The following is an 18499-nucleotide window of genomic DNA, read 5'->3' as shown; positions in this document are numbered from 1 at the left end:
TTTTGAATCCCTTCCCCGCCCTCAAAAAGAAATGTGCCTATCAGCAACATGGCTGACATAAATAAATTAGATTTCCTGTTCATAAAAAAAAGAAAGACAATCCAGTTATAGAGTCAACCAGGAGAGTGTCTTGACTCCCATGGCTTGTGAAAGGCAGGACAATGACACGAAAGAGGCAAAACTGTTTAGGGTTTCTGATTTAAGAAGAAACACACACAAAAACAAGTGTGGTCACAGACTACTCAGATGATATGTAATTAGTTACGAAGGTTACACCAAGGCATTATTCTGCTCCCCTCTTCCACCCTAAGTCACATCAGATGCTTAATCTACATGTGCTCTTGGTATTCTAGATACTTTGCCGTGATGGGTTCCTCAAGTTGAATTCCTCCACTGCCCATTAATGCAAATGCTGGGTACATTGTGTGCGAACAGTCCACCTGACGCTCATAAAGGCATTTCATGTGATCCATGTCATAGAAAGCCACTCTGCCTTTATCATAGTCAAGGAAAATCCCTATACTTGTTGGCATGGGAAGAACCCTATTCTCAGGTTCATTGGCAGAAGTGGCTGACTTGGGTATGAAAAACTTCTTCATGCCTATGGTGACCAGAGTGAACGGCTGGGAAGAATCAAAGCAGGCATCTTCACTTCCGCTGTCATGGCCGCTGTCTTGCTCATATCTAGAACACAATACACAAAGCAGTCTTAGCTGTGTCGTCATCCACAAAGCATTTTCATGAGATAATACACATCGCTTTGAAATTAGACTGTGTGTCAAAAACTCTCTATTAAAACACAAATCAATTAAAAACATCTGGACTACACACTGCCATTTAGAAATTATACCAGAGACTCAGCCCCAAATTCCCTGTCATGAAATATCATAAAACATCTCTAGATACATGCAGATAAGAAAAATAATAAAAACCTATAAAATAATTCAAGACTCTGGCCTATCAAAAATGAACTAGGGGAGGGACACCTGGCTGGCTCAGGCCGTGGAGCACTGGACTGTTGGTCTTGGGGTAATGAGTTCAAGCCCCACATTGGGAGTAGAGATTCTTTAAAATAAAATAGATAATAATAAAATGGGGGGAGGAAACTGAAGGGAACTGTCACAGATTAAATGTGTGCCCTAATGCAAGGAATTACCAACTTAGAGTGAAATACAAAATAATGCAGGAGAAAAAGTCACATTTCATGGTCCTAAGGACCCTATTTCTGGATTGGGATTTCTACATGGAAATCCCATGGTAAGCAAGCAGGAAGGTCACTTTCCCAATATCATACAACAGTAGCAGCTTATATAAATTTTTGATACAAAGGTTCTTCCATTTTCTTCTTATGCGTAGTTTACTTTTTATATATTTGTAATTATACTAAATCAATGCTTTTAATTGGGTTTTCTCACTTCTAATATTTTTTCTCACTTCTGATATTTCCGATGTTGCAAGCTCTTTAAAACATTATTAATACTAATATTCTATCAATATTCTAGGTACTATGTTTAATTAACCATGTCCTGGTTACAATTTCTCACACTTGTGCAAAAAGCTTTCTATCAACTCAGATGATTAACTGGGGATTCTGTTCACACCAGGGGTCAAACATTATCTATGTGGGCCAGTAGACCTTATACCATCTAAAACAACAAAACCATATGAACTCAGTCAAATAACCAATCTCTTAAGAAACTGGAATTCTTTGATGTGGAAACCTGTTTACCATGACCCAATTTTATCAAGTACTTACAGGGGTGTTTAAAGAAATTGTGTCCCATAACACAAGAACAAATTCTTATCAATTCTGAACTATGTGGGGGCATCTGGATGGCTCAGTGGTTGAGCTTCTGCCTTCAGCTTAGGACATGACCCTAGAGTCCCAGGATCGAGTCCCACATTGGGTTCCCCGCAGGGAGACTGCTTTTCCCTCTGCCTGTGTCTCTGCCTCTCTCTCTGTGCCTCTCATGATTAAATAGATAAAATCTTTAAAAAATTCTGAACTATGGCAACTAGAAGCACTTCACCATCCATGTGAGTAATTTTTATTACAGAATTAAGGTAACTGATACAAGAAACTTTGAAAATTTAAAACAGCAAGGCACAGTCAAGAGGTATCCAAAACAGGCTCAGTTCCTCATGGCACCAGAAATTAACCACTAAGTCTCATTAGTCACCGTGGGAATGAAAGCCAACCTGGCTCCTTTCCTTAGCCAGCCACCTTGGCACGCCCAGAGCACCTGACTCTAAGGAATGCACTCCAACTGCAATAAGTAAACCCAAGTGGATTTCCGGCCTTGCTAAACACAGATATTTACTTTTATTGTATTTTTTAAATTTTATTTATTTATTTGTGAGAGACAAGGAGAAACAGGCTCCATGCAAGGAGCCCCATACGGGACTAGATCTCGGGACTCTGGGATCACGCCCTGAGCCAAAAGCAGACGCTCAACTGCTGAGCCACCAAGGCAATCCCAGATATTTACTTTTAAAAGAATCATCGAGTCATAGAGATCAGTACAAGAACCTACCTTGGACTAACTGCATCCCGGGGAGACCGGAGCCACTCCTGTAGCTTATCACTGGAAGCAACTCCTGCTTTTACCAGGTACGAATACGGCTCCACACGGAAGGCCCAGAAGTGCTTCCCCTTGGTAATCCCAACGTCTCCAATGATATAGTCCAAGCTTGTGTAATAACCCACTTGGATTCGCTCCGCAGCGAGCAGGAGATTAAACCCGGCTCTGCTCTCCACGTGGTCTCTCTTCAGGTTCAGCAAGAGGTGTTCATTATTATAGCCACATTTCTCATCAAAGAGGAAACTGAAAACTGTAAAGAGACCTTAAAATTAGCCTGATCACTACGTAATTGCATTTCTGTAATTGGTGGTTAACACGATCGGGCTCTGAACCAGAAATGTCTGAAAAAGCTGTGAAGAGGCATGTTTCACAATACCCTCGACAAACTGTGACAAACCAAATCCCTGACTGGGAAATCACTTCCAATAGATTCTCTCTACCTGAACGTCCTCAGAAATATCAAAAGGCAGAAGGAAGTATTTTAAGCGTATGAGAAAACCAATGAGTGTGGTTCCTTGCAACAGATACAGATCTCTTCTAAATATTTTACAAGTGGATCTGTCCCTTTTCTCCTTAAAACGAGGGGTTGTACACTTTCATAATTATCAATACATTTTCCTAAACATGTATTCCACATTTTATAAATTTGGAGAACATGAGCAATTGTGATAGAGGCTTTTCCTTATCCATCAACATGGCAGACATGAGACATGGTGCATGGTATTTTAAAAAGGCAAAAGTTTTGGGGTTAGAGAGATGACAGTTTTAATTCCTGCTCAAGGATTTAAATGGAGTTTTTTTTAAGATTTTATTTATTTACTTGACAGAGAAAAAGTGAGCATGAGCAGGGGAAGAGGCAAGCAGAGGGAGAGGAAGAAAAAGATGCCCCAGTGAGGAGGGAGCCCAATGCAGGGCTTGACCCCAGGACCCTGGGAATCACGACCTGAGCCAAAGGCAGACACTTAACCCACTAAGCCACACAGGCACCCCTTAAATGGAGTTTAACAGAACTTTCAATTTCTTCAACCACAGATTGGACATAATGCCACTCTCCTGAGTCTCTATCAACTCATATCCATTAAGCAAGGACATTGGCTGTTAGCCCCAAAGTGGAAACAATTCAAAAGTCCATCAACACAAGAATGGATAAATCCAAACAGTGGAATAGTATTCAGCCTAAAAAGGCAAGGAAATTCTGGTTCATGCTTCAACATGGTTGAAGCTCCAAATATGCCAGGCACAGAAGGATTATTAGAATCCACTTCTATGAGGTACAGACAATGAAGAATTATTATCAATCCACTTCTATGAGGTACAGGCAACTCATAAAGACAGAAAGTAGAAAAGAGGCTCCCAGGCTCTACGGAGAGGAGGAATGGGAAGTTTGTGTTTACTGGGCACAGAGTTTCATCTGGAAAAAATGAAGACATTCTAGAGATGTGAGTGGTGGTGGCTCTACAACAGTGTGGATGTACTTAATGTCACAGACCTGTACTCTTAAAAATGGTCAAAATGGTAATTTTTAACTGTATCATAATTAAAAAAAAAAGTCTACGAAGCAAGCTAAAGTCATTCTCTATACATAGGCTGACCATTCTTCCTGGTAATGTCTGTTGTCCTGCCATAATAATTCCTGCTTCCAATCTCAAGCCTCCCCCTTTGCAAATTGTATTTTTTTTTTAAGATTTTATTTTTTTATTTGATAGAGAATGTATGCACATGCACAAACAGAGGGGAGAGACAGAGGGAGAGGGAGAAGCAGGCTCCTCACTGAGCAGAGTCAGATGCAGGACTCGACCCCAGGGCCCCGGGATCATGACCTGAGCTGAAGGCAGATGCTTAACCAACTGAGCCACCCAGGCGCCTGGCAAAATATATATTTAATGGTCTCCCAATTCACACAGCTCCTCTCAGAGAAAAGCTAATCAACTTTGGGGGCACCCGACTGGCTCAGTCAGTGGAGCATGCAACTCTTGATCTCAAGGTTGTGAGTTTGAGCCCCACAGTGGGTGTGGAGATTCCTTAAAAATAAAATCTTAAATTAAAAAAAAAGACAACTTTGAACATGTCCTTTCTTGCTTCCCCTTCCACATCACTATTTAAAACAGCAGCTACTTCCAGGTTTCTTTTAATTCCACTTTCAGTCAGAGAGATGAGAAAAGAAAGGGGAAACTGAATAGATGATAAAAAGGCAAATTCATTTAATATTTGCAAATCCATCCTAAGACTATACTGGATTTTATTCAAATTGAAGGAAGACAATTTTAGCCAACCCTAATTTGTATCTGTATTCTTTTTTTTTTTTTTTTTTTTTTTTTTTTAATTGGCCACAACGTGCATGAAAAACAAGTAGTGGTCAGTCTGCTATGGACAAAAGGGGAAGGAAAGACAAGAGTGTACGAAAGACGGCACATAAAGCCACTAAACCCAGGCAGGGGCAATGGAGTCTGAGATCCAACTCGAGGCACCTGGCAGGCAGTGACAACAGGCCACAGTGTCTTCCTGCTAAAGCAGAACAAGCACAGCCTTGGTTTTGCGTGTCCCTTGTCTATGGAGACCCTGCGGAGAGCCACCCACCTGGCGATTCTCATTCTACAAAAACCCACAGGCACTCTGTAAGGAACAGCAGTGGTTTCTGACTCGGAAGGCAGGGGAAGTGGGTGGGTGTGGGGCCTCTAAGTGTGGGAGGCACAGCTACCACGTGGTTCTCATAGATGCCCTTCACCCCCACGGGCCGGGAATCGCAGAGATAGAAAATCCAGACAGGTCAGAAGGAGGTTAAGTGAAATAGTGTTTTATATTAGAACAGTAATTTTTCTACAAATCTACCAGGGTCTCAGTTATAGAGCTTTCTATCAACTTATCAGAAATATGGAATTATACTATTTAAACTTGTAAGGTGGCACTGATGCTATTTTAATCTCAAATTAATAGCCCTGCTCAGTCAAATGACTTCATGTTTTTCTATTATCTGAGGTCAGGCCAAACTCAAATCCTGTTCCCAGCCTATCTGGTGAAATTCATGTGTTTGGTCTATTTCTAAATCCTTGCTGAGGATGCAATCTATTTTCTAGATTTTTTTTTTTTTTTTAACACACAAGAGCTGGTTTCAACGCAGGTCTATCCAGAGGCACTGGCTAGGTTATTCTTTTTATCAAGGTCCATTCAACTCTCTGGCATTTTGATTCCCAGTATTCGCAATACCTGGAGCTGGTGGAGTATGAAGAATCAGCTCCCTGCTGCAAGGACTACAGATTGAACCCTTGTAGGCTCTTACTCTGAAAGCATAGTTACAATTGCTTTCCAGATCTGAAATGACTTTACTGGTGCCACACACTTCTATCTCGTTCCAAGACAGCATTTCTTCATCTCTGTTAATCTTCCGATATTCGAGGACATAGCTATCAGCTTTATCCTTTTCTGGATGGTACCAATTTATCAGAGCATTGTTATAAACTTTGCTCTGTTCCTCGTTGATCTCTGGCACGTCTATGCCTGAAAGTGTTAAGAAACAAAAAATGTTAAAATATTGATACATATTGGAATCTGGACATTCCTCAATAAAAACGAGGTACTGACAATACTTCAGTCATTTCTGTACTGTCCAAGTGTTTTCCAAATTTGCAATACTATGTATCAGAGAAAGAATAATTCTGGCAATGTACAACAGCATGGATGGATCTTGTGGACCTGCAAACTGAAATAAGCCAGACATTGAGAGACATAATACTAACTGCATGATGCCACTCCATGAGGAATCTAAAAGAGCTGGATTCACAAAAATCAAAGACTGGAATGCTGGCTGCCAGGGGCTGGGGTGAGGGAGAAATGGGCAGTAATTAATCAGGAGGCATAAAGTATCAGTCAAGCAAGACGAATAAACTCTAGAGATTTCAGTACTCAGTCAACAACACTATATTCCACACTTAGAATTTGTTAAAAGAACAGATCTCAAGGCAAGTACTCCTCCCACAAAATTTACAATGACAAACAATAAGCAATAAGGATTTTTAAAGATATATTTAGGTTGATAACTGAAAGGGCGAAGGATGAAAAGACAAAAAAGATTCAGTTTCAGCTTTACATGTTATATTAATTCTGAAACACCATAAATTAAAATTTTTAACCATTTGCCTTTAACTTCCACTTACTAACAGCACCAGACTTGACATTTTTCATCTGTGTCCTATAATAAATATTTTTAAATCTAAGTTTGGTGAGTATAACAAAGTTCAGTGAAACATTATACACAACATATTTTCTTCAAAGAGTTGTAAAGCAATTTAAATGAATTTTTCTTGGCATAAACATGATACATAATATTTTTTTGTAAGAAAATCAGAAACTTCATAAGACACACTTTAAGTAACCTGAAGATAATCACTACAATAATTTTATACAGATCCTGCCAGTTCTTTTCTCCCAATGGCATTATGCTCCATGGCTATATCAACATTTTAACAATTTTCAGAAATATGTTTCTAGTTGTTTTTTTTCATGAAAAATACAATACAAAAAGTATCGCAGCTGAAGCTTTGTGCATATGCATAATCCCTTCCATAGAAGAAATTCTAATAAGCTTAACTGCTTGGGACAAGCTATAAAAGTCACACACACATAACACATATTTATATCAAATGAGAGATTCTATGAAATGAAAATAAAAGTCTCCCTCTGGCCTCCCCCAGACATATATAAGCAAAAGAGAAGCATGTCTGGATATGGTACATTCATGCAACTGAATGTTCTACAGCTATAATGAGATCTGGAAAGTCATTCAAAATATATTTGGTGGGGGAGGGAAAAAAGCTAGTTAAAAAATAACATGACTTGTATACTCCACCCCACACCCCTTTCTTTTTTTTTTTTTTTGAAACATAGCTTACTAAAAAATGTGCATGCAGGAAAACAACAAGACCATCCATCAGTCAGAAGCTGGGTAACCACTTTTCATCCTCATCCATCTGCTCTGCTGGTTCTTTTGGTTAGACACTGGTCTAACCCAAGATCAACCTTCACCATCATCCTTCCAAGGACTGTTTTGGGACCCCCCACCCCCACCCAGGAGGTATGACCTTGTACTCCTAAATAAACTGGCTTGTATATGGAAAACAATTCAAGTTTACATTACATGAAGTAGAATCAGCATTTGAAAGAGTAACAAGTACAGATATGGGAAAACAAAATTGTCATAATAAACAAGACAAGCACATATCCAGGGGTGCCTAATGGGCTCAGTCAGTTAAGCAACTGGCTCTTGATTTCAGCTCAGGTCATGATCTCAGGGTCCTGGGATCCATCCACATGTCAGGCTCCTCACTCAGTGAGGAGTCTGCTTGAGGATTCTCGCTCTCTCTCTCCTTCCCCCTCTGCCTCTCCCCCTTTGTATGCTATCTCTCTAAAATAAATCTTAAAAAAAAAAAAAGATAAGCACATATCTCCAAGAAGATTCAGGTATAGATTCGAAAGAAAGTAAGTCATAGTAATAATCCTTTAGAGTTTTTAGCTTTAAAACTTTCTTTCCCCCTTTTTTTAAAGTAGGCTCCACTCCCAGCATGGAGCCCAATGTGGGGCTTGAAGTCACAATTCTGAGATCAAGAGCTAAGATCAAAACACTCTAACTAAACCCCAAGTGCCCCAAGAATTTTTAACTTTTAACGGGACAAATTTCCTCCAGGTGACTGTACAAATCTACACATTGATACCTCTACAGTCATCAAACTCTATACTATTCTAAGGACTATTAATTATCTACCATCACTAGAAGAGAAATTGGAGGGAGATATGAACAGGGTGAGAAGGGAAAAAGTAAAGGAAGACCTCCCTGCTGGGGAACAGCAAAACACAAGCATAAGTGAGTGCTATGGCCCCAAAATTCATATGCTGGGGTTCTAATCCCCAGGACCTCAGAATGTGACTTTATTTGGAGAAAGAAGTCTTTAGAGGTAATTAAGTTAAAATTAAGTCACAAAGATGGGCCCTGATCCCACCATGACTAATATGACTGATATCCTCAGGAATAGAAATTTCAGAAGACCATGTGAAGGCTCTGGAAGGTGGCCATCGGCAAGTCAAGGAGAGAGGCCTCAGAAGTCACCAGCCTGCCAACACTTCTGTTGTTTAAGGCATGCCATCTGTGGAATTTTGTTTCGGCAGCCCTAACAAACTAACACAGTCAGGTAAACACACATCTCAGAGTCAGTTTTAGCCTGGAGACATCATTTCTAGGTTTCCACCCTAGAGAAACTCACGAACATGTGCAGAAAGTAACACTGATGAAGATGCTCAACACAGCAGTTGTTTACAAAGGAGAAAGAAGAGAAACAAATGGTCTCTCGGTAGGGAAACGATTTCTATACCGAAATACAACGAACAGCTAAAATATAGACCAGAACTCCGTGTAGTAACAAATATCTTCAACTTCATTTTTTTTAACAATTCACAAAAGGGATGCACATGCAACGTGATGCCATTTAGACAGTGTTTAAAAACCACACAAGCCAACACAATATACTTTCTGTGCATAAAAACACGGTCTTTCGTACTGTCAAACCGAAGCATGTGTTTATCCCACATCACGAGAACCCAGATTACAAGAGCAAGCTTCTGCAGTCATCTCAAACTTACCGCTAGAGAAGAAAGACAATTCTCCAAGAAGTTCTGTTTGTTTAGATGTATTAACAACATAGTCTTCAAAAGAAGTCTGAGCCGCAGGTCTAAAGCTCTTCAAAGATTCCGTAGCTTTCTGTATTCTGCAGACAGATACAGTTTATATAAAAATAACTCGTTAAAAGGCCAATCAGGCTAAACATCTGCAATGTGATTAAAACAAAACAAAACACTTTGCTCTTCACATGCAGGTTAAGTGTGCAGCAGGTGTGCGCATAGAGCGCAGCCTTAGGAACCCCTGAGAGTTTGGGATGAAACAGAGCATTTAATGACATTGCCATGGAGATTCTAAATCCAAAACAACATACCTGAGGTGGAGCTGTTTCGCTGTCTGCACGAAACAGGACTGATCTGTCTCCTTCAGCACTTCTTGGGCATAGCCCACAAGCCCATTGTTCTCTAGAAGCCCCTGATACTCTTCCACTTGAGTCTGAAATTTGTCTAATCTTAGTTTCTTAGAAGCATCAATTGCTTTCAAAACAGATGATTTCCTCTCTTCTAGAATTTCAAAGAGCTTTTCAAAATGTGTGATGGCTTCTTCTTTCGCTCTTTCTCCGTTACACTATTATTAAACAAGCAAAGAGTTACCTCATCTGCTAAATCCAAATGTCTTTTCTTAAAATAACCAACATTTAATTTTGTCTGAGTCTGATATCTTCAGAACAATAATTTGGCATCAACTACACTGAGCAGGGGGCATGATCACCAGCTTTTATTTAGACATCCTTTCTAATTTTGTGATACTGTACTCTCTGCAAGTTTTACTCTCCAAAGTTCAGCAATAAACAAATAAACAACCTGCAACATTGTCTACAAGGGAACTGGAGGCAGAAATTAACTGATTTAAACAAAGACACAGTATATCACAATTCTGGAGTTTTTAATTGATTTTTTAAATATTTTTTATTTTATTTAAAACAATTTTTTTAGAGTTTTTGATCTCTAATTCAGGTTACTTTTGACCTTTTCTATGCTTTTTCAATTTTTTAAGAAAAATGTTAAATCACAGCTATGACACTCAGGAAAATGATGTCCTTTAACTAAGAAGAGTGACTCTTCTCTTTGAATTGATAGAATTGAATTAGAATTAAATCCTGTGTGACTTTATGCAAACTATGGAACTTCTGTATGCTTAAGTGTTCCTCTTCTGAAAACAGGGGATGAGAAAAGCCATTCGGGTTTTAAGGGGCGGGGTTGTGGGGGGGTTTGTGTTTTTTTTTTAAAGATTTCATTTATTCATTCACAAGAGACACAGAGACATAGGCAGAGAGAGAAGCAGGTGCCCTGTGGGGCGCCCAATGCGGGACTCAATCCTAGCATCCCAGGATCACGACCCAAGCCAAAGGCGGACACTCAGCCACTGAGCTACCCAGGCATCCTTGGGCTATTTTTTTTTTAAGACTGAAAAATATTATTTACATAAAATGCCCACCACAATGGCACATACGCTGTACACACAGTATTATTATACTCACTGTGCACGCAGCTCTTCCTCTACTTTGTCATAAAATGACCCTGTCTGTAGTGCTTATGAAACATTTTGAATGTCCATAAAATCAGAGACCAACTTGATTTTGAAAATAAGACCAGCAGAGCACACATATGCCACCATCATCACAGACCCATAAGCAGCAGCCAACAGAAAAAAAAAAAATGTCTTCAAACACATTCTTAAAAGCTGACAACATATGGAAGAAGTGCATTGTGCACTTTCCAATGGCTTCTGGCCAACATTTCTAATGAAAGGAAATTTTTTCCAGATTCCCTTCTCTGCTTCCTAAACCCAACAGGCAAAAAAAATTTTTTTTAAAGGGCAGGCAGGAGGGAAAGAAGGTTGGGGGACAGAGGGTGGTAGCTGAATTTCAGTGATACATCACAATATTAAACTCAAAAGATCATTGCACACAGGTAAAAAGGGTGATTTTTTTTCCAGCTAAGTGTAACTATATAGAAAAAAAGAAAGTGTCACAGTCCTCACTGAGTAAAAGTCAAGAATGCAGACCAATTCTCCAGTGTGTGAAACATTCTTGCTAACAGGCTCACAGAGGTAGCTTAGGTCAAAGGTACATAAGAAAGCTAAAAATTTCTCCAGGATCCCAAGGACTCGGTGTCTGCATGAATACTGATGGGAGAGTTCCTCAGTTTTCAGCCTACCGAATCACAAACTCAGCAATGGGTACTGAGGATCCCTTGTTTCAGAAATACAGCATGACTGAGGACCAGTAGTAAAAGAAACCTAAAATGACCAAAGATTCAATCCTTGAAGCAACCTCCTATGGAGGTGATTATCTGCCAAGGGCTGGGGGGTTGTACCACAGTGAGAGAGCTGGTCCATCAGACAAAAAGAAGTACAACAAAGTCCCACTTTGCAAGTACATGGAAAGACAACTTACTCAGCCTGGGGAATGCAATCAGCCAGTAGCAGAAAAAGAGTATTAAGAACAAGAGCAATGCTGGCGATATGGCACTAATTTGCATAATTTCCCAATTTTTTTTCCACCCATTTTGGAAAATAAAATTTCAAGCAATTAACAGTCTCATACTAGCCAAGATATTTTTATATTTCATTGTAACTTCTAAAGTGACCAGGAGTAATGGCTCTTCAGTTATTTCAAAAAGAGAAAAGAAACAGGCAGCAAAATCAATGCAGAGTATTTGGAATTTTAAAACAACCCAGTCCTTATCCTCTTTTACTTGATTTTTAAAATGCTGTCAATTTTCTCCATTTTTAATTGAAAAATATAATATACAAACAGAAAAAAATGTATATTTAAGTATGGAGATCGACCAATCTTTGCAAACACACACATGTAGCCCACATCCCAGTAAAGTAAAGGAGTATTATCTGGATCCCAGACACCATCCCTTAGAACCTTTCCAGACTCCCACCCTTCCCCTCCTCACCTTTCAACAATGCCTATCCTGAATTCTAACCAGAAAGTCCAGTTTTACCTTTTTTTGGTACTTTTTATAAAGGGGAATCACATAGTTGGTATTCCTTTGTCTCTGGCATCTTTCTTTCAATATTATTGCAACATTTAGCTACACTGTTGCATAGAGTTGCAGATCTTCATTCTTACTGCTGATTATATTCCACTGCTGATGAATATTTGGATAGTTTCCACTTCTCAGCTATTAGACTGCAGCTATGAACATTCAAATGTTCATTCTAATGTGTGTCTTTTGACAAATGTGTCAGTTATACACTTGGGAACAGCAGCATTTTAAGTCAACATATATAGTATACTTTAAATGCAATCTGTTAATTTTGTACAATACAGATAAATTGCCAAAGCTATCATTCACATTATGTCACTACTTGTGAGATCGTAACTGCCACGTAAAGGGTTAGTCTTTCTCTCCCCTGTGCTTCAGTATCATTTAATCACCACCTCTATCAGCCACTGATCACACATTATAACTTGTATTTTATACTTGTTTTCCTAGTCCCAGAAAAGCAGGGGTGAAATCTAATGCAACTTTGTACTCCCAGCTCATTTACTAGCCTCCAGATTTTACGAATGAATAAATTCTCTAGGTGGATAAACAAAAATACGCAAACCAGTTTGTCACTTACCTCTGTTTCTTTCATTAGCAAGTTTAGTTCAGAAATTTGACTCTTCACCTGGCTCTCCTTGCCAATAAGGTAATCAATATCCTTTGAAAGTTTTTCCTGTTAGAACAGATCAGTAACACAAATAAGCAGAAATTTAACAAAGGCCCTGCAGATCTACCTTTCTTCCTTCTTTCCTTCTTTGCGCTTTTCTTACACACCACTCTTTCGCCTGTGATGAACAGGCAGTAAAATCAACCCTGACGAGTCTCGTTACTAACCCAGGGTTAACTGTTCCTGGCCTTGAGCATGGGGACCCGCGGATCTATGAGAGATGAGAAGCAGGCTGAGTAAAAGAACAAGGCAGTGATGCTCAGATGAGTCAAAAAACCAGAATACATAAATAATACATTTTTGTTGTCTTTTCATCATTCCCAGCGGTCCTAGGTTTAAGTAAATGCTAGAAGAGCAATTCAAATAGGATTGTCTTCCATCATATTTTATAATTCATGCTTTCTCTGACCACACACACACACACACACAAAGAACACAGACCCTTCCAAAATGAATTGCACATCTCAGCCCAGACTAGATATTCATTAAATAATCACACAAAATAATGAAAATATAGATTTATAAAAATAGAGCTAAGCCTCCAGAGCTCACTGAAGAACTTATTTATAAAGTAGTTATTTTGAAGTTAGCCTGCTCACCATAGAGATAACACTGTGGGCTTTGGTGCAATCCCTACTTTAACCCAGAAAAAAGAATGTGTGTGACTGAAGGATATTAAAAATCCAAACAACCAACCCTTGAAGCACCATGGGGTACAAAGTTTTAAGAGACACATGTATGCAGTCTAATCAGAACATCATCCAGAAAATGCCACCCAAGCTGGAACCCTGACAAGAGGACCTGGGCATTTCTCAATCGTTGCTGCTGCTCTCAATTAAAGGGTGGGTAAGAAAAGAAGGCCAGAGATCTAACTTTTTGGAATTCAAGAAGTAAGTCTCCTACCTATATGGTTTCCCCCTCTTTTCTCATTTAGACCACGTGATAGAGTAAGAGAACATATGTTGAAATGGATATGACAGGCCCATGGCAGGACCAGTCTTCAATTCTCTGGAGCACCCAGTAATCAGATACACTGAGTTGCCTTGATGGCTCACTGCAGGGCCAGAAGAAGGACCCGTGGGTAGAGGAATAAGATTCCTGAGGGCAGGATAGGACCAGAAAGAACCTGTGGGTGGTCAAGGACAGCAAGAGACATGAAATCTCATGTCTTGGCTCACATTTTACAGATGAGGAAACCAGAGCTAAGTGCAGAGAGTACATAGTTGATACCGAACTAGAAGGTTCCTCGCCATGCAATCTACTGACCATGATTCTACAGGCTGAGAGATGCTTCCTTGGCACCAAGCTACAAGGGACAGGAGAACCCCTGCAATGCCATCCCATCAGGCTCCTGCTGGGACCAAAGGTGCAAGGGGCTAGGGGCTGTACCCCCTGTCACTACAGCAACAGAGGAGAACTGGGCCATTTCAACTGACATAGGGCTTGGTGGTTAGACAGCTTACACTGGGAGTGCAGGATGGGCTGGAACAGGAAGGATGATGGAATTCAGGAACATGGAAAGTCAGAGAGCATGGGTGTTCACTGTCAGTGAGCAGTAAGCTTAGGCAAGGTCTCCAGCCAACCATGGCCTTTAGCACCAGTCTTCTCTGTCCCCTCACAACGACGCAGTCTGTGTCAAGATGACATGTTGGTTTGGGTTTTTTTTTTTAAGATTTGTTTTATTGGGATCCCTGGGTGGCTCAGCGGTTTGGCGCCTGCCTTCGGCCCAGGGCGCGATCCTGGAGACCCGGGATCGAATCCCACATCGGGCTCCCTGCATGGAGCCTGCTTCTCCCTCTGCCTGAGTCTCTGCCTCTCTCTCTCTCTTTCTATGTCTATCATGAATAAATAAATAAATATATCTTTTTAAAAAAAAAGATTTGTTTTATTTATTTGAGAGAGACAGAGCATGAGCATGAACAGGGGAGAGACAGAGAGGGAGAAGCAGACTCCCAGCTGAGCAGGGAGCCCGATACAGGGTTCGATCCCGGGACCCTGAGATCATGACCTGAGTCAAAGGCAGATGCTTTGCAGACTCAGCCACCCAGGCACCCCAAGATGACATATTTTAACCAATAATCAGTGTGTCCATTTATTCATAGGCCTCCAAAACTATAAACACCAGACACTGATACTAGATGCTGAAAAGTGAAACATTAGCAGAAATGGTTTCCTCAGGAAATCCATCTAATAGGGGAATCAGTTTTAAATCCTTCAGCTATATTAGGGCCCCAGTTCCCTAGGAACTGACCAAAAGCTAACTGATCAAGGACTCCAAATTTGCTCCAAAGCCTTCCCCTAGGGCAGTGATTCTCAAAAGCTGGCGTGCAGCAGAGTCTCCCGAGAACTAATAAAGACCACAGAGGCCCAAGCCCCTCAAGGAGCCTTCTCAAGGAGAACAGGGCCTCTAGTTTTAGCAATTGTTCCATGATTCCAGCACCCTCAAAGTCTGAGAACCACTGCCTCCTGCTTTTAGTAAGATCACTGACCCAAGGTACCCAAAGAAACAGTCAACAAAACAAGGGAGAAGGGAGAGAGAAAGGGAGAGAAATTCATTCATCAATCACACTGAATATCTCTCATATGAGCAAGCTAGGAGAATAATAAGTATGTTCCCTGCCCCCTTAGGACATATCATTTTATTTTTAAAATTTATTTATTCAAAAAAAATTTATTTATTCATGATAGACACAGAGAGAGGCAAAGACATAGGCAGAGGGGGAAGCAGGCTCCCTGCAGGGAAACTGATGTGGGACTTGATCCCAGGACCTCGGAATCATGACCTGAGCCAAAGACAGACACTCAACCACTGAGCTCCCCAGGCTCCCCAGGACAGATCATTTCAAAGGTGATATCAGCCTTGCTACGTGTCTAAAAATGTTAAGAAGAAAAGGTATAGAATGATACATCTTGGTCAAGTGCCAAATGACTTCACCAAATATTGTAATGCTATATTCACCAAAAATCTCACAAACCCCCCCCAAATACAGAAGCTTTATTACTTTCTCATTCAATGGGGACTGGTTCTAGGGGTGTTTACATTTTCTACATTTCTAAGTCTTAGTTTCCAATCATCTCATCATGATTAAAATCACAAAGTGACCACCTTCCAGAAGAGATAACCGTACATGAACAATTATTAACTCTCTTCCAGAAATTAATGGAAATAAAGAAAAAATAAAAGTAGGAGAAACTCCTCAAGTAACAGTCTTCAGTAAAATGTCCATTAACTACTAGAAAGTGGACAACTGAAGGAGGATGAGCTAACAACCAACCTCCTTAATGAGAGCCTGTATAGTAGTGTGAGAAGTTGAAAAAATCCTAGAAAACCCACTAACACCCAAAGTTGGGAGAAGCAAGGTGTTGAGGTGGGACCAGAAGGAGAGAGAGACAGTAAATATCCAACTGTGATGCATTTTTCAGGGTAAAACAGAATTATGAACCTTAGCTGTTCAAACCGGCCAGAGGAGATAGTAAACATGGTTTCCTATGTTGGAAGGTGGGAAGGACTCCACATCAGTCCCTATTCTGGAAGAGCGAGGCCAATAAACAAAGACAAGCTACAGAAGAGATGGAACCATTCCATCTGAAGCGTGTGCACATGCGTGCAGGTGTCTTTCTATTCTGAGATTAACAAGGGTGAGGTTCTGTGGAAGCAAACACAAAAACAAAAAGCCAAGAAAACAGGTCTCATTGTAACAGAAGACTGCCAGGAGCACAATTAGTCCTCTCTGCTATTCACTATTTAGGCCAGTTCACTTGAAAGTGCTAGCGCTTTCCAAAACGGGAAGGGCACCCTCAATGAAATAACTTGGTAAAAATTCCAAAGAGACACCAGACACGACAACACAGTCTACCTGTATTAAAAGCCAAATCAAACAGATGTAGATGGGAAGCCTGGCCCTGGCTTCAGTGGTTTCAACAAACAGCAGCAACAAGATGGACAAAGTTACCCCACCATGACGATCATTTTCCTTCTGTTCTTGCAAAACACAAGTGTGTAAAAATGAAAACTGTATGGGGCGCCTGGGTGGCACAGTTGATTGAGCATCCAACTCTTGGTTTTAGCTGAGGTTGTGAGCTCAAGACCATGGGATCGAGCCCTGTATCAGTCTCCATGCTCAGCAGGGAGTCTGCTTGAGTTTCTCTCCCTCTCCCTCTGGCCCTCCCCCTACTATGCTCTCTCTCTAAAATAAGTAAATAAATCATTTTTAAAAAATGAAAATAATATAAACATGTATCATGTAGCCACCTGCTTAAAACCTAAAACCAAGTGAAAAGAAAGATCTAAGGAGATCATTTTTGGCAAATGTGTCAATCAAAATAAGTTTATCCTTACTAAAAAGTGAGTAAATTGAAAACCTCATTAGGGAGCCTATTGGGGAAAAAAAAAGTCTGAAACATGAATAAGAAAAGTTAATAGCAGAGTGTAAAGAGTACTATCAAAGCTTTATCCCAGGTAGCAGAAAAAGAAATTTTGGACAGCTTGGCTAAGATCAGGGGACTAAAAAATAGAACAAAAATATGTCAAAAGTTAAATTTAACTAGCAAACAATGGTAACACCATGGAGGCGGGGGCAGTGCACAAGTGAGTAACAAAGCCTGGATTTACTCTCCTACCAGGAGAAATTTTAAAACCTAACAGAATACATGAAATGGCTCTCAAGACGCTGGATATCAAGGAACGCCTGGGTGGCTCAGCGGTTGAGCGTCTGCCTTTGGCTCAGGGTGTGATCCCAGAGTCCCGGGATCAAGTCCCACACTGGGTTTCCTGCATAGAGCTTGCTTCTGCCTATCTCTCTCTCTCTCTCTCTCTCTCTCTCTCTCTCTCTCTCCTCTTTCTCTCTGTCTCTCTCTCTCTCCCTCTCTCCCTCTGTGTCTCTCATGAATAAATAAATAAAATCTTTAAAAAAAAAAAAAAAAGCCCTGAAGAGAGGGCAACAAGATGGGTCAATGGCCATGCCCACCTTACAGCCCAGACACGGTTTTTCCTCCAAGGCCAGGATGGAGGAGAACTGAGATAGATCCTGGGTCTCCCATGAGTTAAGGAGACAAGGCTCAGAGTCCTGGGAGGCCAGAGCTTATAAAGCAAAATCCCTAAGAACAGTAAGTGACAGAAAGAACTCTGAAGATGCCCAAAGGGGCTTCCTGGCTTCTTTAGCAGAGTACTGATCAATTCCCACGTGTGAGGAAACTCTCAGAAGCCAGGGAAAGAATCACCAAGAAGGAATACAAGGAACAATTTCAGGGGCTCACACAAGGCTGGGAATACTCACCAGCCAAACCAACCAAACAAACAAAAAACAAATTAAAAACCCTCAAAAAATGCCGACAAAACTCAAAATCCAAACGTCACTGAAAAGAGTAAAAATGAGAAGAGTAATCTGGTAAAATTGGCCTTAGACTGCTGCTCTGTCCTGCCTAACAGAGGTTAAAAGACCCAACAAGGAACCAATTGTTCTGAGGTAACTTGACCACACATCAGAAGAAAACTCAAGAATATCTGTAGGATATAGAAGTATCTATGGCCCAACACAGTAAAATTTACAAAACTGACCTAGTAATGATATAGGTGACAGTT

General features: G+C 40.5%; 1 protein-coding gene across 3 annotated transcripts in view; it reads right to left on the bottom strand.

Annotated features, from left to right (window-relative positions):
- Positions 1-231: 231 nt before the first annotated feature.
- Positions 232-18499, bottom strand: part of TRIM36 (tripartite motif containing 36) — a 34202-nt gene continuing 15934 nt past the window's right edge. For all 3 annotated transcript variants that reach the window (XM_041764311.1, XM_041764312.1, XM_041764313.1), the window contains 6 exons: positions 12829-12924; positions 9560-9813; positions 9210-9334; positions 5787-6077; positions 2535-2832; positions 232-684 (listed from right to left, as the gene is read on the bottom strand). In XM_041764311.1, the coding sequence (XP_041620245.1) occupies positions 330-684; positions 2535-2832; positions 5787-6077; positions 9210-9334; positions 9560-9813; positions 12829-12924 (1419 nt within the window). In that variant the 3' untranslated portion in view covers positions 232-329. The remainder of the gene's footprint in view (positions 685-2534; positions 2833-5786; positions 6078-9209; positions 9335-9559; positions 9814-12828; positions 12925-18499) is intronic.

This window comes from Vulpes lagopus, chromosome 7 (assembly GCF_018345385.1).
Source record: "Vulpes lagopus strain Blue_001 chromosome 7, ASM1834538v1, whole genome shotgun sequence".
NCBI lineage: Eukaryota > Metazoa > Chordata > Mammalia > Carnivora > Canidae > Vulpes > Vulpes lagopus.
Note: the sequence above shows the minus strand (reverse complement) of the source record. Positions and strands in the feature narration are given on the sequence as shown.